General features: G+C 39.6%; 3 protein-coding genes across 3 annotated transcripts; all 3 read right to left on the reverse strand.

The window, feature by feature from the left end:
- Positions 1-1,224: 1,224 nt before the first annotated feature.
- Positions 1,225-5,751, reverse strand: LOC125014292 (E3 ubiquitin-protein ligase TRIM39-like). Its single transcript, XM_047595259.1, has 10 exons — positions 5,591-5,751; positions 4,472-4,706; positions 4,014-4,389; positions 3,825-3,920; positions 3,505-3,738; positions 3,269-3,416; positions 3,152-3,178; positions 2,992-3,056; positions 2,769-2,891; positions 1,225-1,911 (listed from the first exon to the last, which is right to left on the reverse strand). Exons 1-10 carry the CDS (start codon positions 5,604-5,606, stop codon positions 1,513-1,515), a joined length of 1,719 nt encoding a protein of 572 aa, XP_047451215.1. The 5' UTR covers positions 5,607-5,751; the 3' UTR covers positions 1,225-1,512.
- A 6,986-nt stretch (positions 5,752-12,737) lies between these two features.
- Positions 12,738-15,081, reverse strand: LOC125019062 (GTPase IMAP family member 9-like). Its single transcript, XM_047603599.1, has 2 exons — positions 14,997-15,081; positions 12,738-14,425 (listed from the first exon to the last, which is right to left on the reverse strand). Exons 1-2 carry the CDS (start codon positions 15,001-15,003, stop codon positions 13,647-13,649), a joined length of 786 nt encoding a protein of 261 aa, XP_047459555.1. The 5' UTR covers positions 15,004-15,081; the 3' UTR covers positions 12,738-13,646.
- A 3,277-nt stretch (positions 15,082-18,358) lies between these two features.
- LOC125018907 (GTPase IMAP family member 7-like) lies at positions 18,359-20,988 on the reverse strand. The gene is made up of 2 exons (XM_047603371.1): positions 20,907-20,988; positions 18,359-19,954 (listed from the first exon to the last, which is right to left on the reverse strand). Exons 1-2 carry the CDS (start codon positions 20,911-20,913, stop codon positions 19,095-19,097), a joined length of 867 nt encoding a protein of 288 aa, XP_047459327.1. The 5' UTR covers positions 20,914-20,988; the 3' UTR covers positions 18,359-19,094.
- Between the last annotated feature and the right edge of the window lie 3,908 nt (positions 20,989-24,896).

Consider the following 24,896-nt stretch of genomic DNA (forward strand, 5'->3'; position numbering starts at 1 on the left):
GTGTGCTGCTTGTGTGCGTGCTACTTGCCTGAGCACGTTGCCATATGAAATCGATTTGAGTGGAGTGACGTTGCTGGAGACGAGACTGGGGATTTCAGCCAGTGGTGATATTGTCATTACTTTCAGTTTGTGGCTCGAAAGGAAAAAATTATTCGAGTGAAATGCACTCTATGCCCAGAAGTTTCTTTTAACTGCTGCGAAGTCAATGAGCAACCTGTCCAAGCATTTGTCAGCCCAGCATGGCAATACAAAACTTGTGACGAAAGATCCTGCTCGCCGGTCATCTGAAGGAGTCGATGAGCAGCCGGCCCTAAACAGGCAAAGCTTTTTTCAAGTGTTAGAGCGCAGAAGCAGGTAACACACAACGACATTAACAGGCTGGTTGCTGGGTTCATTGTAGAGGACATGCTTCCTCTGTCGACTATTGAATCGCCCAGTTTTAAAAATAAAAAAATACTAGATAAAATACCCTCGCAAGCCAATGTCTGACAGGAAAACATTTTCCCGTTATCTGAACAAGTGTTCTTCCGAAACTTGTGGTTTGCTATTGATTGACCTCATCATAGCGTCCTTTGTCGTGTTGTTTAATTGCATAATTCTTTGTGCTTTCATATCATTGCACATTTATACAAAACATTAAGTGATGATAGGGCTACGATGTTTGTCCATGTATCTACTCGGTAAATTAAGAGATGGGAAAGTTAAGTAATGAGTAGTGAAGTTAACTTTTCAAATTCAGTAACTAGTAATCTTATTACAAATTACAGAAGTGACTAGTAAAAAGTAACTAATTACTTTTTTTGAGTAACTTCCCCAACACTGGGTGGAACAGTAGGTTAACTTAAACATGACTAAGTGGCTAATCAAACAGACTGACACAACACTATGGTGTTTTCAGGAATCATGTTGAACACATGAATGAACCTTCCCAAATACCATTAGTCTTCTATATAATTCCCACATTTTGCACTTTGCAAATTCACAGCGCGTGCCAGATTAGATCCTGTGGCGGCCCAGTTTTGGCTTGCGGGCCATATGTTTGGCACCTCTGGTTTAAAGGATTTATCAGGACGTACTGTAGCTGAAGTCGCTAAATACTCCTCTGAAATAGGCACATCTCAACTATTACAAGTGATGCACAACATCTGTGTAAATATGTGATAATCATTTGAAAGAACACAATGCTCATACTTATGTAAAACATACAGGCCACACACATGGAAATGACAAATATGTTGACTTTAAATGGAAAACACAACATCACAGTTTCAAGTTTCGAAAACAGTTTTTGTTTTCAATTTCAAAATTTATATCTCAAGTTATACACATCAAAACAAAGTTTATGTTGCAGAAAGTCTGACTCCCCTCTCAGAGGTAGTAAATGGTTTCATGGAGTAAAACTGAAAAGAATCATGAGGTTAGTATGTTGATGCAATTACTGTGCAATGAGTTTGATTACACCAAAAATGGTTAAAAGTTTTCGCTACAAGTCGTTTTTTTTCCTACGACGCTTTACATGGCCGACTCAATTATGTTCGGGTCTTCCCTGACCTTTCTTTCAGCAGGGCAGATTATCAGCGGGGAGACATTTTTGCCATTGTCTTGAAGACAGGGGTTAAAGTATGGGTGCAGAGGCTCACTGAATGTGCAATCACTGTGGGTGTAAATGTGAGTCTTTGCCTCTGCATTGTAGAAGGACACTGAGCGTTCCTCATAGTCCAGGAATATGCCGACTTTCTGAGGGGTTTCCTGCAGGCTGATGGTGACAGAGGGGCCGGTGCAGGCACTCAGACTGCCACCTTTACGCCGACAGATTGCCCAGTAGCCGCTGTCAGGCCGCACCGTGATGGCACCTTTTCTGTTGATGGACTCCCTAGCGACACCAAGATCCCAGTCTGTTTTATCTCCAACCTGAAACACAACAAGGAATACAGAATTTCATGAGATGCCTAAAAATGACCCAAAAATGACAATAACTGCTATAAAAATGCATACTTTTTTAAATAGTTCCACAGCAAGCATTCACGTGCCTTATAACAAAGCTAAAACGAGGGCAACTGGACTTGTTTGAGTTCCCTTCAAGACATTCTATGACAAGAGGCTTCTTCACTTCTAAATGTCTAGTGCGGAGATTAGCTTTGTATTAGGCTCACCTGTGAGTGGTGGCCACCTAAAACCTGCACCACTAGGATAACTAACAACAAGATACTCGCCTGATTTGTGGAACTTCTACCGGCATCCTGTTTATTATTTATTTCTTAGTGTTTCTGCAATTCATATCTTTGTTGGTCTAGTCTGAGTTTGATATTTGTTAAAGAGAAAAGGTGCCAACATCAAGATTTTTCGTAACTGAGCAATTTTCATGTAGTTGGTGAGGTCTCTTCCTATACTTCCTCTGCTCCATTCAATTGTGAAGTTCCTCAGGGTTCAACACTAGGCCCATTTTCTTCTTAAATGCAGTGTTAATTTGAATCCCCTCACTAGTGGGGAGTTTATTTTTTTATTTGAAGTCCTATTTTTAGATGTACCTTTACTTGGATGACTGAGATGTTTCTAAGGCCTTTATGTTGTCAGCAACTACTACATTGCCTGTTTATTTAGGTTTACTTGTGTATTTACTCATTTATCATCGGCTTATCCGAAGTCAGGTTGCAGCAGCAACATGCTAAGTATATTACTGTGTGTAACCAGTCTGGCATGTAATTATTGGCATTTATTATTGGTTCTCCTCATAGTTAAAGAGCCTTTAAAACGTACTGACTGCCTACCTGAACTACCCAGTAGTGTCGTCCAGATGTGAAGCTTTGTTTCCCCAGGACACAGACGCAGGAGTCGAACCGCTGAGGGATGTCAGGGAGTGGAGCCTTCTTCTTCTGGCAGGTGAGGCTCACCTGTCAAGTCAACCAGACACGGTTACCATTGCCTTCATCTTCACATTACATAGAAACACCAACATCACTATTGCTGTGAATAGTTGGCCTTATCTAATACCTTTTTTCCATCTGGAGACAGGAACAGCCAACCTGAGGCGGTATCAGGATCCAGAGTGACATCAACTGCAGAGAAAGTGAAAAATTGTGAGCTGGGCAATAAAAAAAGAAATTGTGATCAAAGTTCAAGTAAATGAAAAGCAACAGATTTGTGAACATACCTGCATACTGATTGAGCTTGTCTGCTTCTACAAAAAGGAAATTAAAACGTTATATTCATGTGTTCATTTTTCTGACAATCCATTAAATCTTTAGTTGTTTGATTAATGGTCGCATACCTTCCGTTGACACTTTTTTCGCTAGTTCCTGGCAGGCATCCAGCAGCTTTGACATGGCTTTCCTGACCGTCCCCGTGCAGTTATCTGAGTGCACTGCAACGTCAGACCACGCTCTGGTGGATGGGAGCCTGCTCAGGGAAGGGAAACTCTGAGGCAGAAAAGAGGCAGGAAAGTTATAAGTTTTGTAAAATCTCGATAAACAACAGAAATATTCAAACGTAATACCGATTTCTAACCTGTAGGAGGTGCAGAGGGCTCTGAGTGAGCTCCAGGTGCTGCAGCTCGCTGCTTCTTATGTGCAGCTTGTTGATTTCCTGCTCCAGCTCGTCCAGCAGCTCCTCGGCTCTCCTTTCAGCTTGCTGCTGCTTCTCCTCCATCTCTTTGACGAGCTCGGCATGCTGTTTCTCAGTGGCAGCTATCAGCATGGCACACATCTCAGAACTGTTCTGGATCTCTTTCTCTGTGAATTTCTGTTGATTAAAATAAATGTAAATAAATGCATTAATGTCTGCTTTTGTCTGAGCATGGATCTGTGAATCAATTCAAAAAAACTTACTTTGCTTAGATTCACTGAGTTTTTGATCTCCGTTATTTTCCTCAGTCTGGCCTGGATCATCTTCTGAATGTCGAGATTTGTCTCCCTCATATTTGTCTGCAAAGAATTTAGTTCGAAGGTAGACACAAGGATTAGTTTTCACTTTAAGAAGACAAAACAATCCGGTGAATAAATGAAGCATGTCTTCACCTTGATCCTCCTGCTCTCCTTCTCAATGGGGACGATCTTGTGCTGTTTATGGTCCCTCTCTGTGCACTTGACGCACACCGGCGTGTGATCATGCTTGCAGAACAGGGTCAGGGGCTTGTTGTGGTTCCTGCACAGGTGACTGGTGGTGAAGATGGCCGGATCCGTGAGCCGGTGCCTCTGCAGTGCTGGATCCCTCAGGTGAGGCGTGAGGTGGATTTCACAGTAGGACACTTGGCACACTAGGCACGACTTAACCGATGTCGCCTTGTACCCGTGGCAGACGCCACAGGGGACTTCTTCAGCTTTGGAAAGTTGGTTCCAGTTTTCGGGGATTTCCACAACATCCTCCTCTTGCATTGGCGTGGGCGACATAGACCTTTTGATATGGAATAATTCAGTTAAAAATAAATCTGAAATCCTCGGTTCTGAAGGATACATGGATTTATTATTATACAGACTTTTTAAAGAATTCGATGATGTCAGAAAATCCTCGGTTGACCCTCAGCTCCGGACGGGTTCGAAACTCCTCTTTGCACAGCGGACACTCTGGCTTGTCCTTCGTGTCCCAGTAGCCTTCGATGCAGTCCAGGCAGAAGTTGTGCCCGCATGGGATGGAGACGGGGTCGATGTACATGTCCAGACAGATGCAGCACCGGAACTGATCCTCAAAGGGCACAGAGGCCACATTTCTGTCTGGGGAGCACCAGGATTGTTTTGTGTTACTTGTGTTTGTTTACACTTGAAGTTCATGTGCAAGAAAAGAGGTGTAATGCGACACTCCTGCCACAAGGAATGCATGGCATTGTTCAGATACTGAAAGCTTTTGGCGTCCTGCTCACCCTGCTGAACAACTTACATTTTTTCAGCCCTGACTGACAAGATTGTGTTTTGTGGTTTGTTTTGAATTCACAATCTGAATCATCAACTGCTGCACACAACATACATTTCATGGCAACACAGACTATTAATAAGTGACTCTACAACATGTCAGCTCAGTGTATTACATTGGATGACAATGGGGTGCTCATCCCACAAGAGCTGCAGTTTTGGAGATGCTCTGACCCAGTGTTCTGGCCACCACAGTTTGGTGCTTTCAGTCAGTCTCTCAGGTCCTTCCACTCGTCCATTTTTCCTGCTTCTAACATCACTAACAATACTTTGCAGGTGCAAAAGTTTAGGAACAAATACATGCAAACAAGGACTTTTAATTGGAAACCATTAAATAATGAGAGCAGCAAAAAGTCAATCATATTGCAGCAGCAGTTATTAGTCTTAAATTATTATATTATTCTATGTTTAGTTTGCAATTGCTCGATTCAAAGTTTGACAACTTGCTGTTCTTCAGGACTTGTGAAATCATTTTACTGTTTCAAGTGTTTTTAATGTTCAAGTTTTCTTAAACTGATTGTCACAGCACGTCTTTCTTCTTGCACCGGGAACATAAGTACCGCATGTCAACCTCACTCAAGCTAGCAAAACAATAAATCAATAAACCAGGCAGCGCATTCACGTCTCACAATCAGTCGATTCACAGTCTGTTAACAAAGTCAGTGGAGTTTTGTTGAATTCATTCGTACCTGTGTGTGTTGACATGCTGAGCGTCCTGATCCCACTCCTCACAGAGGCAGCATGTAGAGCGGAGGCAGTGTGCACTGGGTTAAATACTCCTCACTCCTCCTCACTCCTCGCTGGCGCTGGGGTTGCTCACGTTTTCCTCCTCCCTGTCCCACTAGCTCTGTTTGACTAACCTCTTTCAGTCAGTCTGGTGTTTCCAGTTCTTTGGCTTTGTCTGCTTTGTTGATGATGCAGCAACTTGCAGTGATTGAGCAAAGAGTGTTTAAACAAAACTCATAACTCTCTCAAAACTGTGTCATTATTTCAAGGAATCAGTAGTCCACCTACACATTTTGTTAGGATTTATATTAATGGCATTTTTGTGTGTTTTGTGTATTTACTTCAACTTTGACAATGTTTATTTGAAAAGTGCTATGGAAAATTAAAAATAAAATTTTATTCCTATTACTGTTCTTATTCTTGTTAACATCTTTCATTGATTATTATTTGATCTTTACAAAAATCAAACTGAAGCTGAATGTCACAACATTTCCAAAATATTTGACGATGAACCGCAGTTGCTCTGGGTTTACCGCTACATTTTTGTGTGGACATTGTTGGCACACTGGCATCGTGTTGAAAACACTTTCGCATGACATCCAACCTGTTCTGCAGAGTACACCGTGTTCTTTTAGAGGAATGCACAAAAACACATCACGTCAAGAGACGCTGTGTGTCATAGGAAAACTTTAAAGTCTTGATCTGATAAGAAAAGGATAGTAGAAGTAGAATATTGAAAACATTCCTCATCATTTAGATAACAACATTTAGCTGTAGTTTAGGATCAAAAAACAGCACAGTGACAAACGAGTGGATCCAACTGGAGTGCTGCAATTGAACGCCACAATAAGATGCATTCAAATCAAACTCTTAATAAACTATGATCTGACTGCACCTAAGAGAAGAGTTCGCATGAATGGAAGCAGGGAATGGAGAGGGTAAAAACAATAGAAACAGCTGTATATGTGTTGCAAACAATCCAAAGAAAAGAGAAGAAATATGCTGAGTGAGTTGAATTAATGAATTTGTTTAAACATTGGTTTAATTACTAATGAAAGGGGTCAAAGGGCATGGGGTGAAAAGGGGGAGGAATGTGTGGACTGATGACAGTAGAGGAGGTGAGGTGGGAATCGTGGAGGGGGCAAATCTCAGGATGCTTAGGGTCCTTGTCCTCTGGTTCCTGTAATAAAAGGTGGAAGGAGGGCAAAACCCCCCCCCCAAAAAACAAAGAAAATAGAGTCAGTCATTCTCTGTGAACAATAGACCCGCTGGTAGCAGATTTCGTCAGACTGCACCTCAGAGAACTGTTTACATGGGTGGTGAATTTTCCGTAACAGGATAGGGTTTGGTTTTTGGTGAGGCTAGAGCTGATTCACTCTCAAGATGAGAAAGTACAGTATGAACAGTATGTGTAAAGGAAACAGGAAATGAGAAGTACAAAAATAATAAAGCACATTTTTTTATGTGATCCAACTGATTCCAAACAAAAAAAAAAATAAAACAAAAAAAAAAACTGGTTTAATTCCAAACAGGCTACGGCTACTGTATGTGTCATGCTGGATGGGAGGGACAGACTGCATTCAGTCTTTTAATTGCACTCGACGCTCATAAAATTTGACTGACTGATTGATGTGTTCATAACGGAGGTTTTCTTGTACTTGCACAAACATTCATATCACGTATAGTGGATGAACACAAATGAGCAAACCAAACTAAACAACTCAGCTGAACTCTGTGTCCAGCCACTTAGAGGACAAGTAGTGCCATGAGTTTATATGATCAGGTTGAACAGGTTACTGCCTGCTCTCAGCATGCTGTCAGGAGTCCCACTGTGTGAAAGTACACAATAACATACCCTTCTGTATGCACGTGTTCAGTGTTGAGGAAACAGAAACTTAAAGCAACCAAACTAAATACAGGAGAACACACTGAACACAAGAACACAGCTGCTCTATTTTAGTTTTTTTTTTAGCTGATTTACATGTCACTGATCCATTTCTATACACACTGTGTTATCAGTAGGTGTTGTGTTCTTAAGTAAGTTGTTGAAAGTCTACCTGCTTTATTGCTTCTGTCTTCATATAATGCATTTATCATTTCATTTCAAGAGTTCATTTATTCTGTGGCTGTTATGTTCAGTGCTCTGGATCACTTGTTTAACACATTTGGGAAGCATCTGTAAGGAGCTTTTGTGTTGTGGGGGTCTTTGGGACCTATGGGTTGAGGGGATCAACTCACAGATACTTGGTCAGTTTGGGATCGTTCTTTTGCCGTCGCTGCTCCCAGATTGTGGAACAAACTGGCGTTTAATTGTGACTAGGGCAGTCCTGTCCTGTTGTGTTGTGTTATTATTATCTTTTATGTACTTCTGAAAGGCTTTTAATACCCTGCAACACTGTAGCACTTTCCAGTTGTGTTCTTGTGTATTGTTTTTATGTTTATATCCATTGATCTTTGATGGAAAGCACTTTGGGCACCTTTTGGTTGTTGCAAAGCACTATACAAATAAAAAATGGGTTGATTGATGTATGTGTTCATATTGGAGGTTTTCTTGTATTTGCACAAACCTTCATATCACTTAGTGGATGAACAACAATGTGCAAACCTGTTGGGTTGTGCAGTTGTCCAGTCCCCTGTCAATCTTGAACAGGGCCTGACCTACTTCTGGCTTCTTCTGGGTCTCAAACACCTGCAGCTCATTCCAGCCAATTGTGCCTGTGGAGAATAAAGGACAGGCTTCCTCACCCACTCTTCACCAGGTCATTGTAGACCACACTGTGGTAACACTTGACTCTCAGATATTTGTTTGCTCAACCTTTTGTCTGTTTTTGGCTTCTGCTTCCGTAACAAAACCAAACTAAAAAACGCTGTGATTAGCCAAGTGCCATCGTTGGCATGCAAGAAAAAAGCTCTACCTTTTCATGTGCTGATCATATGACTCACGTCCAGTCTGTGACTGTCATTTTAGTCAGACACTTACTTAAATGACCCAGAGGAAATGTAATGCCATGACCTTGTGTGATCAGATTACTGCCTGCTCTCAACACACTTTCAAGAGTCGCATTGTGTGCACGTATACTATCACACCCACTTATGAATAAGTGCCTGTGTTCAATGTTGAAGAAACAGAAACTTACAGCAACCAAACTAAACACAGAAGAACACACTGAACACAAGAACACAGCTGCTCTATTTTAGTTTTTTTTTAGCTGATTACATGTCACTGATCCATTTCTATACACACTGTATTATCAGTAGGTGTTGTGTTCTTAAGTTAACTGTTGAAAAACAGGTTAAAAAAGACTACATTAAACCTGTAGTCATCTTGGTTCTGTATTTTCCTTCCGACTGCCTGCTTTAGTGTTTAGCTTGGAAAGCTTAGAAAACAAGTGTCATGTTGGTATTTGCAGTACAACAAAGCATCCCTTGCATGATGCTGAAGTGACGCATTACTGATGAAGTGCTGTAAAAAAAAAAAAAAAATCAAAACAACTGACATGAAACAATGAAGGGTGTGTTTTTACATGGTCCAATGATCTATGGCGTAAGAGAGTAGAGTATCTGAACTGTACTGTAAGAAATGCAGTCAGCTGTGAGGAACTGACAGCTTGGTATTCATTCCAGTACGACCTGTTATTTTGAAGCCACATGCTCAGTGCAGTAGTCAAAATGTGAGCAGAGGGAGTTTTTCAGGGGCTTGACCATTCACATGGATACATTTGTTTAGAAAACACGCCACCTGGTGATTGTCTGGATTTACTACACCTTCAGTTGAGTCACGGGGGAAACAGAGCATTCAGCCTGTGTATTTTCTTTGCAGTTGTAGACTTAATTAAATCCAACTTTAACGGTCTATGCAGTTTTCCAAGTAAATGTAATTAAAAATAATACAACACTTCAAACTAATGTAAACTTGAACACACAGCTCCCCACAGATGTTTTATATTACAATTATTACTAATTATCTGTTAAGCCTTACAACCAACAATATAACACAGAACCAGTCAACTATCATCCCTACAATTTATATCCAAATACTAGTTTGTGGCTACTATGTTGAGGTAAGTTAACTAAGGCATTTGACAGTAAGCAGCTTGTGCTATAGCAGAAAGGGGGAGAGTCAGAAAACGGCTCACATGCACATAGCTAACAGAGAATTCTTGGAAATTAGTTGACAACATATAAGAACAGGTTTTATAAACTGATTAAATTGATTGATTTAAGGACAACTTCACTGTCAACATCTATGTCGCCTCTGTCCAGTGATCCTCTGTATTTCCCCATTGTCTCTCTTGTTTCTTTGAAAGTATATTATTTTCCACATCATATTATAGTGTCAATAACAATACAAACTGTCTCAAGATCCTTTACAGAAGCTGATCTGAAACCCCCAGAGAAAACGTGAAGGTGAAGGCGGTAAGAGGAAAAACTCCCTTTTACCAAGAAGAAACCTTTTACCAGCAGAAGCCAAAATCTTCATTGTAAAGATGACTCATTTTTCTGAATGCTTGTGCTTTCAGATGATGAGATTTCTCAATATCTGATGCAGGTGGTAAATTTGAGATGACAAAAAGACATCTAGGTCTCCACCTACAAAAAGTGCATGTGTAAAATAACAACATTCATGTTTTGTGTGCAGTAAGTCAGTTGGTGTTTCAATTCAGGCTCTCATTTAAGTGTAAACACAAGTCCTTGCTTGTGTGTTATAGGAGTGTGTTTTCCATTGTAATGGTGTTCATGAAATATTATGATGGCCCTGTTCAGTCTATTGCATCATTCCAGTCTATTCCAAGAACTCCAAGCAAAGCAGGACCTAAACTGGTCATGATATAAATTAATAACAAAACTGATTTACTTGGATGTTTGCTTTCTTTCACTTTCTCTATGAACACCACTGCAGAGCATCTCAAGAAAGAGGTGAGCATTACGACAGGCACCAGGGGGTGTGAAGAGCTATTGGATCTTCTTCTGTTACTACTAGAACATACAGAAGTGCAAGCGAGGTTTGTTTTTGTGTTCAAATAATGAATGTGATTAATGAAAGACAGACTGAGGTTGTCTTGTCCTGCTCCTTCAAGTGTCGTCTGGAGCAGGAAGTGAGGGGCTCTGACCTCCATCCTTCCACTTTCTACACATGTCCAGCTATGAAGTGGAGATTCAGGATCCATGTGCCGGCAACTACCCATCAGACCTCTGATTGGCTTGATGCTGGGGAGGGCCATGAAACGACCAATGCACTCTGTCCACAACTTCTTGTCTGTGCTCCTCTCATCTGTTCTTGGACTAAAGGTATGTCCACACATTGAGCTTTCCTCTGTTTAGCTGTGTAGCTAGAATGATCAAAATCCCTTGTCCTCTGGTTCCACAAGTCTGTGTGTCAAACCTCCACTCTATCCTTCTTTGTTAGATGGCTTTTTCTTCTCTCCCCATTTTCTTTTTCTGGAGAATCAGTAAAACTATGCATTAACTCTTGTTCTCTGTGGGATTCAAAGCAGGCCCTTCTGGTTCTGGACTGTGTACCTGACTCTTCTATTCCCCATTCACAGCATATTTCAGCTTTATTTGTTCCCAGTGAGTATACAGGAAGAGGTACTCCCTGGAAAAGCAATACACAATCCATCCCTTTCATCAAATTTCCAACATTTCTGATTTTACAACAAAACAATTAACAGACCAGTTCCCATAACATCAAGTTATGCTAGATCCTGTGCATTAAGTTTTTTTTTTCTAATCTTGTCAGAGAAATTTTCAGGCTTGCTCTGCTGCTTCTCCCCCTGGTTTCCTAAACTACTCGCCAGGCCAAGGATCAGATCATAACATGCAGGTTATCATGGATTAAATAAAATAGCAACATTAAAAAGAATGTGCATTAACGTGTTGTTATTGTGTTAACACACAGTCCTTGTATATGAGCCCTAATTATTTAATTCCCACCACCGTCCGAAAAACAAGTTGGGCGTCATTAAAACCCCAAACCATCAAGCACAATTGTGCCCACAAGACCCACAAGAAGAGAAACAGCAACCAACAAATTGTCTTTAAAGTAGACAGAGAATCCAGATATACAAATGAAAAATAAAGATTGTACTTGTGTATTTGTTTATTCATGAAAATCAATACCAATGTTACATATCTGTTAGTTGGCCAAAGTGGTGAGCTGGAAAAGTTTAAAAACAAAAAAAAAATTAAATCTACAGTAAGACAGATTGGATTGAATAGTCTGAGAGGTCACAAAGGAACCATGGGTACCAGCAACTAAAGGCTAATGTTATGTCAATGTTCATGAGTCCACCATCAGGAGAACACTGATCAACCATGGTGTTCATGGAGACACTGATACTGCTCTCCAAAAAGAACATCTCTGCAGTTTGCTGCACATGGGGACAAGCCAGAAGAGGTGCATGAAAGAACACTGCATTCCAGCATCAGAACCTCATCCCATCAATGACACATGGGGGCGCTAATGTCCTTGTGGTGGCCTGTTTTGCTTGTCATCATTGATGGACCAGTGAATGAATTCTGAATTATACCAGTGAATTCTAAAAGAAATGTCAGGAAATCCATCTATGAGCCGACTCTAAAGAGAAACACAGTCATGTAGTAAGACATGTGAAAAAAAATAATTATTGCCTTAATCTGACTGTAACAGGAGAATTTAAGTGCATGTAAACACGTTACTCCGATTAAAATCGGATCATTATCCGAATGAGACAGATAATGCGATTGGAATTCAATTTTCTCCGGCATGTATATGGTAATTGCAGTTTTCCAATCGGATAATGTGTGTGCGCATGCTCCACAACCACTGCGCTGGTGTGTGACCCCGGAACAAAAACGTCCAAGAAAGCCAGTCACAGAAGAAGAAGAAGCTAAATGGAGCTGCTAGAAGAACCGTTTGAAGGATATCTTCAACTTATAAACTTATTGTTTATTTTATGACATGATAGGTCACCCGGAAAACATGCCGTATTAATGTGCTCTTATCCCACTGAAAAGACAGGTATCGTCACCTAGTGTACAGTTATTCAATTTTCTTGCACTGCATGTAAACTGGGACAAGGACTGTAGTGAGAAAGTTGAATTTTGAGCATAGCTCGATTAAGCTCTATATGTAAATGCACTGACTGACACAAAGCACAACTTGCTCAACAAATGAGTGATTAAATAAGAGCAGGTTAACAGTTTTTTTTTACTAGATAATTCCATATATATCCATCCATATCCATTTGATGTCTTCGTCATTATTCAAATAAATACAAATCATGGAATGTCATGCTTCTAGTAGAGCCCATAGATCAAATTGGTTTGTTAGCAGTCACTTTATGATCAAGTTTTATTGGCTCTATTTTAAGAATTTCACATTCACATTACAATTTAAGATATTTTTTAAGAGACTTAATTCTAACATTGTTACTTTATTTATACATAAAAGAGAAAATCTTCCAACTCCTCAGCTTGATCGTACAACAAAGCAGTTTCACAAAATGAAATCAATCCAAAGGTGTGTTCAGTTTTAAGCATGAAAGAAATCACAGCACACACAGCAAAAACAAAGTCTACAGCCAATAATAATAATAATAATATTAGGCTAAATTAAATTATCAAGCAATCAACAAGTACATTAGATCATGTTCCTTGAGTAACATCAGACAGTAAAGGATTTTAATGTCTTCTTGTGGCTGCATAAACGTCCAAAGCAACAATTTTCCTGCTGTGGTTTTAAAATCAACAAATGCTGAATACAATGTTACATGTCATAAAATACCTCTGCATTCTGGGGCCAACTCTAAAGATGTGCTCGCTCTCAAAGAAACTGAGAGGATGAGTTTGTAATAAAATAGTATTTGGTTATCTGGTTATGAACACATTTTATTTATCATCAACCTGATGCCACACAGTTCATGGTAAAAGGTCTGCAAGGCTAAAGGAAACAGTGACAGATAATTACAGGATGGATCACTGTGGAACTTACTGCAGATGCCTTCATTTGTTTTTACTTGCTGCAGGAATGTGTGTGTTTCACGATTTGTGTAATAGCCTAAGCAGTCCAGCCATGATCACTGCTATGCTAAGACGTACAAAATATTGTTTTGTTGTACATGTTCTCAAACGCTTAAATAGACTTTTGAAATAGACCAGTGATTGTTTAATGCTCTTTTCCTGCTGTCCCTCCCATTCATCCAGCATCTCAGTGGTGTAGCAGCCTCCTTTCTTTTCCTTCACCATCTCCTCTATTGACCTGAGCAGCTGTTCCACCTGGTACTGGTTGTTCCTGTATTCATCTTGCTGGGCGTTTTTCCAGTATTTATTATCAACAACGTAGCAGCGACCACCACACTGATCCACCAGATCTTTCAGAGGCTTACTGTTTCTGATGAATGCCTCTATAGTCATTCCTTCAGATAACTGGTCGCCGTGTGTGAAAACAATCGCAGAATATTTGAAAGCCTCTGCAGAAAGCAATTCATGTATTTTCGTAACGACCCCTTTCTCTTGCGCCGTGAATTTTTCCACTTTAAGCACGATGAGAAAAGCATGAGGCCCAGGTGTGCACTCTGTGATACACCTTCGTATCTCGCATTTCACTTCCTGCTCAGACCTTCCTGCTTCAAAGAAACCAGGAGCGTCGACCAGAGTGAGGCTTCTACCATTGATGGATTCAGACTCTGCTTGACAAATACCTGCTTGAGAGTCAAAGTGATTCACTTTGAACGCATTCTTTCCAAATATGGTGTTAGCAAGGCTGCTCTTCCCAGTTCCAACTTTACCCAGTAGAACAATCCTCAGTTCGTCTGGTGCTAGAAGAGAAAAATAAATGTCAGCAAATGTCAACCACAATGTCCTGTTTGAGATTTGTGTTACAGTTAGAGAGCACTCTCACAGTGAGAACTGTGTAGTAATTGCAATAGGAATAGGAAGTAGGAATTGGTTTCGTAAGTTTTTGAGTTAGCAATTGTGCAAGAAATTTGACAGCTTTGACTGATTCCTGTTATTAAGGGTGTCCTTCTACCCTGTTACTGAATGTTCTTCCAGTGTGGATTTGATATTGGAAAAAAAAAGGAAGGGACATGATGTATTTCTGTAAGACCACGCCCTCCTTTGAGTGGTCAGTTAATCTGCCAGGTAACATTACACTGTACGACAAGAGTCCCCTTGCTAAAATATTCTCATCAAGTGTTGAACTCATCTAAACTCTTCCTACTCTAAAGAACTAACTGCCACTTCATGTGGGGCTTCAGGAAGCACAATAGGATTCACATTATCATTGTCTTAAAAGATTAAAATGATTCTTGCGTCTAAATGTTTAAACTTACACTCACAGAAGTGTCTCCTCTCTAATGCAGAACTAAACACATGAATATAACTCACCATCCATGATGAAAATGTATCCAGCACAGAGTGAAGATTTGTGAGATATTGTCTGTTGGTGTGTTCTCTCTTGCTGTCCGACTCTGATCTTATGTGTCAGTCCTTTTATTTCACTTTCAGTCTGACTGGGCTGTACTCCGACAGAATAGCCAGTAAACTATTAACAAACAACTGGGCGAGTTTAACGTTCAGACATTAATATTCTGCTGGATACTCAGTGTTTATACCTATGTTTGACAAAAAAAGAAGAAAAGAGAATATACAATACAAAAACATTCTGCACAGGATCCATGGACATAAAAAGCACAGATTATTCCAAAATAAACACAATATCTAATATTTACGAGAAAGAGGAACAGATTAGCTGCACATCAACCTATAAAAGGGATCATTAGCAAAAATAAGCTGTATCTGGGGTTGGTGGTCTCTGTCACTAGAACTGACACTATTTATCTAGAGAAAAGGGTCATAGAAAACATTTCAAATCATAATCAGCAGTGAAACCATTAGATGCCAGAGTGTTCAAAGGTAAAACCGATGCTCTGCAATGCCGGTTTTTAATTCCCTGCTTGTTTTGTCTACACAGGCCTTACCACAAATACATGTAAGCAGACAAATCACACACTTTGTTTGAGAAGTGATGACCCCTCTACGAAAATAGGTTCACCAGAATGTCTCTAAGTACTACAGCAGTAAGTATAAATGTACTGAGCATGCCACCCACAGCCTCTGTTATTGTCTGGGAGAGGCATAAGTAATCTTTGGTTAGACTCCAAGAGGGGAAGGGGGTAAAAATTTGATGAAAATTAGTCGTTCTTAATGATACCTCCAATCTTCTCAGATTTTTTTAGATTTAGATTTTTTGTTATTCTCACATATGCTCCTCAAACCAAGGAAACTAATATGATTGGAACCAAAATCCATGGTGAACATCAGAAAATCAGAGCATTATTTGGAGATGTTATTATTGTAAATGTACATCTCCTCAAAAAAGATTAGAAAAAGAAGGTGCAAAGGGGATCCTAACTACACCTCTGTTTTGAAGAAGAGGTTTTAAAACAGCAAACATAACAAAAATACGGATATGGACATTTTCAAATTGGGAACAAAAATAATTGAGTTCTGTTAGGCTGTGGCTTCTGTGGCTGTCTGCATTAAGCATTGAAACTCCAAAAGAACTTCAAACACAAAACATTCAAATGTTGAGGAAGTCGTGCAGTCATTGTGGTAAGGACAAACTGGTTTCATTATGCCAACGTGTGGATTCAAATCATGGGACTTAGGCAAGAGTCACATGATAGATCAAGTAAACCTTAAACAGAGAAAATGAATTCCCTTTGATTGAGCCTTTTGATAAACCTTCACCATAGCACTCGTATAGTAAGCCACGAACTTACCAAAATCAGTTCTGACAGCCAAACTGGGTCGAACCCTGTCACCCTATGCCACACATGTCAAACTCAAGGCCAGTTGTAGCTTTACTGACCTCTCAAAAGAATTTCATCTCCCACCTTCTCATCTGTTTCGGTACTTTCAAATTAGACACTGCGCTAAAGATTTGTTTTCAAATTTTCCTCCTCAACCCCAACTCTACAGTGGATGTGCTTTTGGACCACGATCCACTTCAAAAATCACTCATCTCTAAAGGTTATAATGAGCTTATGTCTTTTGATTCCTCACCAGTTTGTAAAGTTGAGGCAGCCTGGGAAGATGAATTAGAGCCAAACTTTGAGGATGACTGGTGGGACGCTGCTCATAAGCTCATTCTGTGCTCGTCTGTCGTGAAATTGGAAATAAATGGAGCCTGGGTTTCAGGAAATCATTTGGTTTTAAAAACTGTTAAAGACACCAGAAGAAGGGAATTGATCATAAGCAGTCGGTGTTTTCCAACAGTATTCGTTTATTTATTTATTAGAAAACGTGATAAAGCACTTTAACTTGCAAAAAAAAAAAAAAAAAAAAAAAAAAAAACTCCCTAGAAGAAACCTTGAGCAGAAGTCAGCTCATATGGAGGGTCATTTGTTTGAGTTTGAAAAAGAAGAGAGTAGAGGATAGATGCTCAGTGCATCATCCCCCAACAGCGCAACTAAGGAAGTTTTTTATCCCCCTTGAACCAGTCCTTAATTATCAAAAAGGAAAATCTTAAGCCTTGAATTCCTTTCCATGTTCATTCAACTTGACAATATCTGCACTGTAAAAATGACAATGTCCTGAGCTCTAACTGAAGGCAGCACTATAACACGTCTGGATGTGTTTCTTAGTTTGATTTTGATTACATTTTGCTGAATGCTTGTGCTTTCAGACAATGAGATCACTCAATGTCTGATGCAGGTGGTAAATTTGGGACATCTAGGTCTCCATTTACAAAAATGATAAGTGTCAGTTGTTTCAGTTCAGGTTGTCATTTCAGTATAAACATGAGTCGTCCTTGTGTGTTATAGGAGTGTGTTTTCCACTGTAATGATGTTCAGGAAATATTATGACGGTCCCGTTCAGTCTATTCCATCCTAACGTAAGAACTCCACAGAGCAGGACCTACACTGGTCATGATATAAGTTCATAATAGTAGTCATTTAGGAAAAAATGGAGGTGAAAGAGGTGAGCATTACTACAGCCACCAGGGGGTGTAAAGAGCTATTGGAGGTTTTCCTGCATGTTACCACTAGAGCGGGGGTGTCAACCATATGGCCCAGGGGCCAAAACCGGCCCCTCAGAGCTTCCAATCTGGCTCGTGGGATCAATTTGCAAAACTTAGACTGAAGATATCAGCTGAAAATATTCGATAAAATAAGAAATTGCACTTGCACCTTGCACTATTTAAGAAATGTATGGTTGCTCATTACATGCACTTGTACTTCTTTCTACTAAAGTAAAGGGAAACATTTGGAGTCGTCATTATTTACATGTTAATAAGCTATTGTGTTACTGGTCCGGTCCCCTTGAGATCAAATTGGGCTGTATGTGGCCCCTGAACATAATGGGTTTGACACCCCTGCACTAGAGCATACAGAAGTAAATGGAAGGTTTGTTTTTGTGTGTGAATGGGAAAATGCAAGATATACTGAGGCTGTCTTGTCCTGCTCCTTCAAGAGTCGTCTGTGGCAGGAAAGGAAGTGCTCACACCTCCATCCATTGTTGTGTCCATCCCTCAACAACTAACCGTCAGACCTCAGACCTCTGATTAGCTGCGTAGCTAGAAATGTCAAAATACCTTGTTGTGTTTATCTCCATTCTCAATTTATTTGAGCTTTTTTTGTTCCCAGCAGGAATTTAATCTTCAGACCTAGATCCAGTCAACCACACAGTTCTTGAACATTGACTAATTCAGGTCACACAGTCACATCATGAGAAAAGAATGATTAGTTTTATTTGAAGCATTAGTTGTCCACATATTTTATGAATACAAACAGTCTATATATATTATATGGACATATATGTACAGTATATATGTTTTGTTTGGACATGAAGATGCTTTGAAAAAGAACACACAATCACTTTCATCCAAATTCCAACACTTGTAATTTTGCAACAAAGTTTACAACAATTAAAGACCAGTTACCATAAAAGCTGTAGCCTACTGGTGAAAGCACCTACCCCCCAAATTATTATCACTATTATCATTATTACTACTATCATTATTATCACTTATTGAAGGATAGATGGTCAAATGGGGAAATCATTTCCCCATGAGGGATCAATAAAGGAACACTTATTCTGATTGATTTGAATGATTAAAAAAGAGCTACACTGATGCAGTTGCTGAATCAACAACAAAGTATTATCAGAAAAAAATCAACCACACATGAACCTGTCAAATAGCTACATTATATTTAGTATTATTAACAACAAGGTCTTTGAATCAAAGATTTATTTATGTATGTAATTAACAGCATCTTAAACTGAAAGGCATTAATAGGTTGATAATAGTCTCAAATAATCACATGTTCTGTTTTGGAGAAACTGTTTGTCCACTGACAGCTGTACAATGTAATTTATTGTAGAATAAAGATCACTATCAACTAAACTTTTTCTTCATATAACACGATACACTACCTAGTGTAATTTTGACCTAGGCAGATTACGGCTGTTTCTTGTTTCTTATGGTTTGCGTCGTCTGCTTTGTGAGAAAGAGGAGCTGGCCCCCTGTTTCCCATCAAGACTGAAAGTTTCAAAATCATTTAGCAGATGTTCGTCCTCTGATGTTGAAGACCTCCTTCTTCGAAAACATCCCGCAACACATCCAAAGAATCTCTGCAATATTTCAGATGCTGTTAAGGTACGAAACATAGACAGAAGTCTATCAATAATGCTTCCTTTGGTCCTCCTTTTCTCTCTCTCCACTCTGTCCAAAATTTCATTGCTGTAGTAACCTTGCCATTTCATTCTTTCTATGGTGTTGAGAAGCTGTTCCACCTGGAACTGGTTGTTCTTGTAGTCACCATGGTTGTTGTTGTTCCAGTATTTATTATCAACAACATGACACCTGCCTCCACACTTCTTCACCACATCACGCAGACTCTTACTTCGAGAAGTAAAGTCCTCAATTGTCTTTCCTTCCTCCAGCTGGTCTCCATGTGTGAAGACAACTACAGCATGTTGGAGAGCTTCCTCTGAGAAATATCCCAGTACTTTGTGGATTATTTCTTTCTCCTGGTCTGTGTATCTGCCCACTTCCAGCACAATGAGAAAAGCGTGAGGTCCAGGAGCACATTCTGCCATACATTTCAGTATCTCACGCTTCAGTTTCTCTTCAGACATGTTTGTATCAAAGAATCCAGGAGTATCAATCACTTTGATGTACTTGCCATTGATTACTGCAGATGTTACTTGACATCCATGTGTTTCAGACTCAGGAGATGATTTGACCTCCAGGCGCTGATCTCCCAGAATGAGGTTTCCAAGGCTGCTCTTCCCGGAGCCTGTTTTACCCAGAAGGACAATCCTCGTTTCATTTGATCCTAGAACAGAAAAATAGTCGTTTAATTCAGTTGTTTCTTAGTCATTCTGCAGAGACAAAGCTGTTGTTGTTCTTCAAATGGCATTAATACTTGGGCTGTCAATTGATAATATATTTTTTAATCCATTCTAAATGTATCTCAAAGAGATCTTTTTCTTGATTTTATACTCTTGTCAACACAGGAGTGGACAGATACTTGCTTTATGCCCAATATATAATGCAACACAATGACAAGTACTGCCCAATGTTCTCCAGAGAAACGTCAAAAGGTACTACATGCTCAAATGAAATGCTACATCTGTGTTGCAGTATGTCTGTGAAGGTTCTCAGTCATCCAGGTCATGGTATATCCAAAAAACATTTTAAAAAGGCAGCTGGACTCTGTTTGAGAAGATGTTTCAAACTCATACATATAGCTTCTTGTATTCTTGTATTCCATTAAGGTATTCCATCAAGCACAACTGTGTCACAAGAGGACAAACAAGAAGGAACAACAACATTTCTACACAATTCCTAAAAGTAGACCAAGAGAAATGAAATATTATACTTCCTTATTTATTTAATCAGGAAAATGAGCCAATACTACATATATATGAGGTGCAGAAATAAAGGCTAGGAGTTAATTTCAAGGGCAGAGTCTCTTGTCAGTCTGATCTTCACAGCATCTGTTTATGGAAGTGTATGATGGCACGGACAAAGAAGCTTGGTGATGAAGTCAGAAAAAGAGTTGTTGTTGATGATCAAACTGGAGAAGCTTACAAATCCACCTCTAAAGAGTTTAGAATCTTCACATGCACAAGCAGACAGATTGTGGACAAATGAAAGAGACTTAAAATTACTTTTACCCTCCACAGGACATAATGCAAAATTATTATTTCTGATTCTTTTGTCTACAAACAAGTTCAGTGTTCACTGTTGACACAAAATGACCAAAAGAAGTGCATGTGACTCACCTTCCATGATGAAAAATAAAAAGAAGGCTTCACAGATTACTGTCAGAATATAACCCTGGTGTCTCCTCTTTTGCCGTCTGACTCTGATCTCCCTTTACAGTAGTTTTATTTCCCCTCCTGTCTGACTTGGAGCCACACCCCGTGCTAGGCCTGAATCTATTTACAGTTTATGTAAAAGAGAAGAAAATTAGGTTGTACAGAAAACTGTAGTCTCAAAAGTGAAAGGATCCCAGTTTCTACTTTTGTTGTTGAACATCTGCTATTTGACTGCTCTGAGTGATTCCTGTTATTAAGGGTGTCCTTCTACCCTGTTACTGAATGTTCTTACAGTGTGGATTTAATATTGAAATCCCTCTCTTTTCTCTCTTCTATAGAGTTTGGAAGGGACATGATGTATATCTGTAAGACCACGTCCTCCTTTGAGTGGTCAGTAAATCTGCCAGGTCACATTACACTGTACGACAAGAGCTAAAATATTCTCATCAAGTGTTGAACTCATCTAAACTCTTCCTACTCTCAAGAACTAACTGCCACTTCATGTGGGGCTTCAGGAAGCACAATAGGATTCACATTATCATTGTCTTAAAAGATTAAAATGATTCTTGTGTCTAAATGTTTAAATGTACACTCACAGAAGTGTCTCCTCTCTAATGCAGAACTAAACACATGAATATAACTCACCATCCATGATGAAAATGTATCCAGCACAGAGTGAAGATTTGTGAGATATTGTCTGTTGGTGTGTTCTCTCTTGCTGTCCGACTATGATCTTATGTGTCAGTTGTTTTATTTCACTTTCAGTCTGACTGGGCTGTACTCCAACAGAATGGCCAGTAAACTGTAAACAAACAACTGGGCGTGTTTATCGGTCAGACATTAATATTCTGCTGGATACTCAGTGTTTATACCTATGTTTGACAAAAAAGAAAAAAAGAGAATATACAATACAAAAACATTCTGCACAGGATCCATGGACATAAAAAGCACAGATTATTCCAAAACAAACACAATATATAATATTTACAAGAAAGAGGAACAGATTAGCTGCACATCAACCTATAAAAGGGGTCTATAAAAGGGGTGTATCTGGGGCTGGTGGTCTCTGTCACTAGAACGGACACTATTTATCTAGAGAAAAGGGTCATAGAAAACATTTCAAATCATAATCAGCAGTGAAATCATTAGATGTCAGAGTGTTCAAAGGGAAAACTGATGCTCCGCAATGCCAGTTTTTTAATTCCCTGCTTGTTTTGTCGACACAGGCCTTACCACAAAGACATCTCATCAGATGAATCACACACTTTGTTTGGGAAGTGATGACCCCTCTACGAAAATAGATTCACCAGAATGTCTCTAAGTACTACAGCAGTAAGTATAAATGTACTGAGCATGCCACCCACCCCCCCGCCCGCCTCTGTTATTGTCTGAGAGAGACATTAGTAATCTTTGGTTAGACTCCAAGAGGGAAAATTAGTCGTTCTTAATGATACCTCCAATCTTCTCAGATTTTTTTAGATTTAGATTTTTTGTTATTCTCACGTATGCTCCTCAAATCAAGGAAACTAATATGATTGGAATCAAAATCCATGGTGAACATCAGAAAATCAGAGCAATTCTTGGAAATGTTATTATTGTAAATGTACATCTCTTCAAAAAAGATTAGAAAAAGAAGGTGGAAAGGGGATCCTAACTACACCTCTGTTTTGAAGAAGAGGTTTTAAAAACAGAAAACATAACAAAACGGATATGGACATTTTCAAATTGGGAACAAAAATAATTGAGTTCTGTTAAGCTGAGGTTTCTGTGGCTGTCTGCATTAAGCATTGAAACTCCAAAAGAACTTCAAACACAAAACATTCAAATGTTGAGGAAGTCGTGCAGTCATTGCGGTAAGGACAAACTGGTTTCATTATGCCAACGTGTGGATTCAAATCATGGGACTTAGGCAAGAGTCACATGATAGATCAAGTAAACCTTAAACTGAGAAAATGAATTCCCTTTGATTGAGCCTTTTGATAAAACTTCACCATAGCACTCGTATTACACTACAGACATGGCCAGCCACGTACCTACCAAAATCAGTTCTGACAGCCAAACTGGGTCGAACCCTGTCACCCTATGCCACACATGTCAAACTCAAGGCCAGTTGTAGCTTTACTGACCTCTCAAAAGAATTTCATCTCCCACCTTCTCATCTGTTTCGGTACTTTCAAATTAGACACTGCGCTAAAGATTTGTTTCCAAATTTTCCCTCCTCACCACCAACTCTACAGTGGATGTGCTTTTGGACCATGATCCACTTCAAAAATCACTCATCTCTAAAGTTTATAATGAGCTTCTGTCTTTTGATTCCTCACCAGTTTGTAAAGTTGAGGCAGCCTGGGAAGATGAATTAGAGCCAAACTTTGAGGATGACTGGTGGGACGCTGCTCATAAGCTCATTCTGTGCTCGTCTGTCGTGAAATTGGAAATAAATGGAGCCTGGGTTTCAGGAAATCATTTGGTTTTAAAAGCTGTTAAAGACACCAGAAGAAGGGAATTGATCATAAGCAGTCAGTGTTTTCCAACAGTATTGGTTTATTTATTTATTAGAAAACGTGATAAAGCACTTTAACTTGCAAAAAAAAAAAAAAACTCCCTAGAAGAAACCTTGAGCAGAAGCCAGCTCATATGGAGGGTCATCTGTTTGAGTTTGAAAGAGAAGAGAGTAGAGGATAGATGCTCAGTGCATCATCCCCCAACAGCCTCGGCAGCGCAACTAAGGAAGTTTTTATCCCCCTTGAACCAGTCCTTAACTATCAAAAAGGAAAATCTGAGGCCTTGAATTCCTTTCCATGTTCATTCAACTTGACAATATCTGCACTGTAAAACTGACAATGTCCTGAGCTCTAACTGAAGGCAGCACTATAACACGTCTGGACGTGTTCCTTAGTTTGATTTTGATTACATTTTGCTGAATGCTTGTGTTTTCAGATGATGAGATCACTCAATGTCTGATGCAGGTGGTAAATTTGGGACATCTAGGTCTCCATCTACAAAAATGATAAGTGTCAGTTGTTTCAGTTCAGGTTGTCATTTCAGTATAAACATGAGTCGTCCTTGTGTGTTATAGGAGTGTGTTTTTCACTGTAATGATGTTCAGGAAATATTATGACAGTCCCGTTCAGTCTATTCCATCCTAACGTAAGAACTCCACAGAGCAGGACCTACACTGGTCATGATATAAGTTAGTAATAGTAGTCATTTAGGAAAAAATGGAGGTGAAAGAGGTGAGCATTACTACAGCCACCAGGGGGTGTAAAGAGCTATTGGATGTTTTCCTGCATGTTACCACTAGAGCGGGGGTGTCAACCATATGGCCCTGGGGCCAAGACCGGCCCCTCAGAGGGTCCAATCTGGCCCGTGGGATCAATTTGCGAACCTTAGACTGAAGATATCAGCTGAAAATATTCGATAAAATAAGAAATTGTACTTGCACCTTGCACTATTCAAGAAAAGTATGGTTGCTCATTACATGCACTTGTACTTCTTTCTACTAAAGTAAAGGGAAACATTTGGAGTCGTCATTATTTACATGTTAATAAGCTATGGTGTTACTGGTCCGGTTCCTGAACATGATGGGTTTGACACCCCTGCACTAGAGCGTACAGAAGTAAATGGAAGGTTTGTTTTTGTGTGTGAATGTGAAAATGCAAGATATACTGAGGCTGTCTTGTCCTGCTCCTTCAAGAGTCGTCTGGGGCAGGAAAGGAAGTGCTCTCACCTCCCTCCTAGTTGTGTCCATGCCTCAACAACTAACCGTCAGACCTCAGACCTCTGATTAGCTGCGTAGCTAGAAATGTCAAAATCCCTTGTTGTGTTCATCTCCATTCTCAATTTATTTGAGCTTTTTTTGTTCCCAGCAAGAATTTAATCTTCAGACCTAGATCCAGTCAACCACACAGTTCTTGAACATTGACTAATTCAGGTCACACAGTCACATCATGAGAA

Source organism: Mugil cephalus, chromosome 1 (assembly GCF_022458985.1).
Source record: "Mugil cephalus isolate CIBA_MC_2020 chromosome 1, CIBA_Mcephalus_1.1, whole genome shotgun sequence".
NCBI lineage: Eukaryota > Metazoa > Chordata > Actinopteri > Mugiliformes > Mugilidae > Mugil > Mugil cephalus.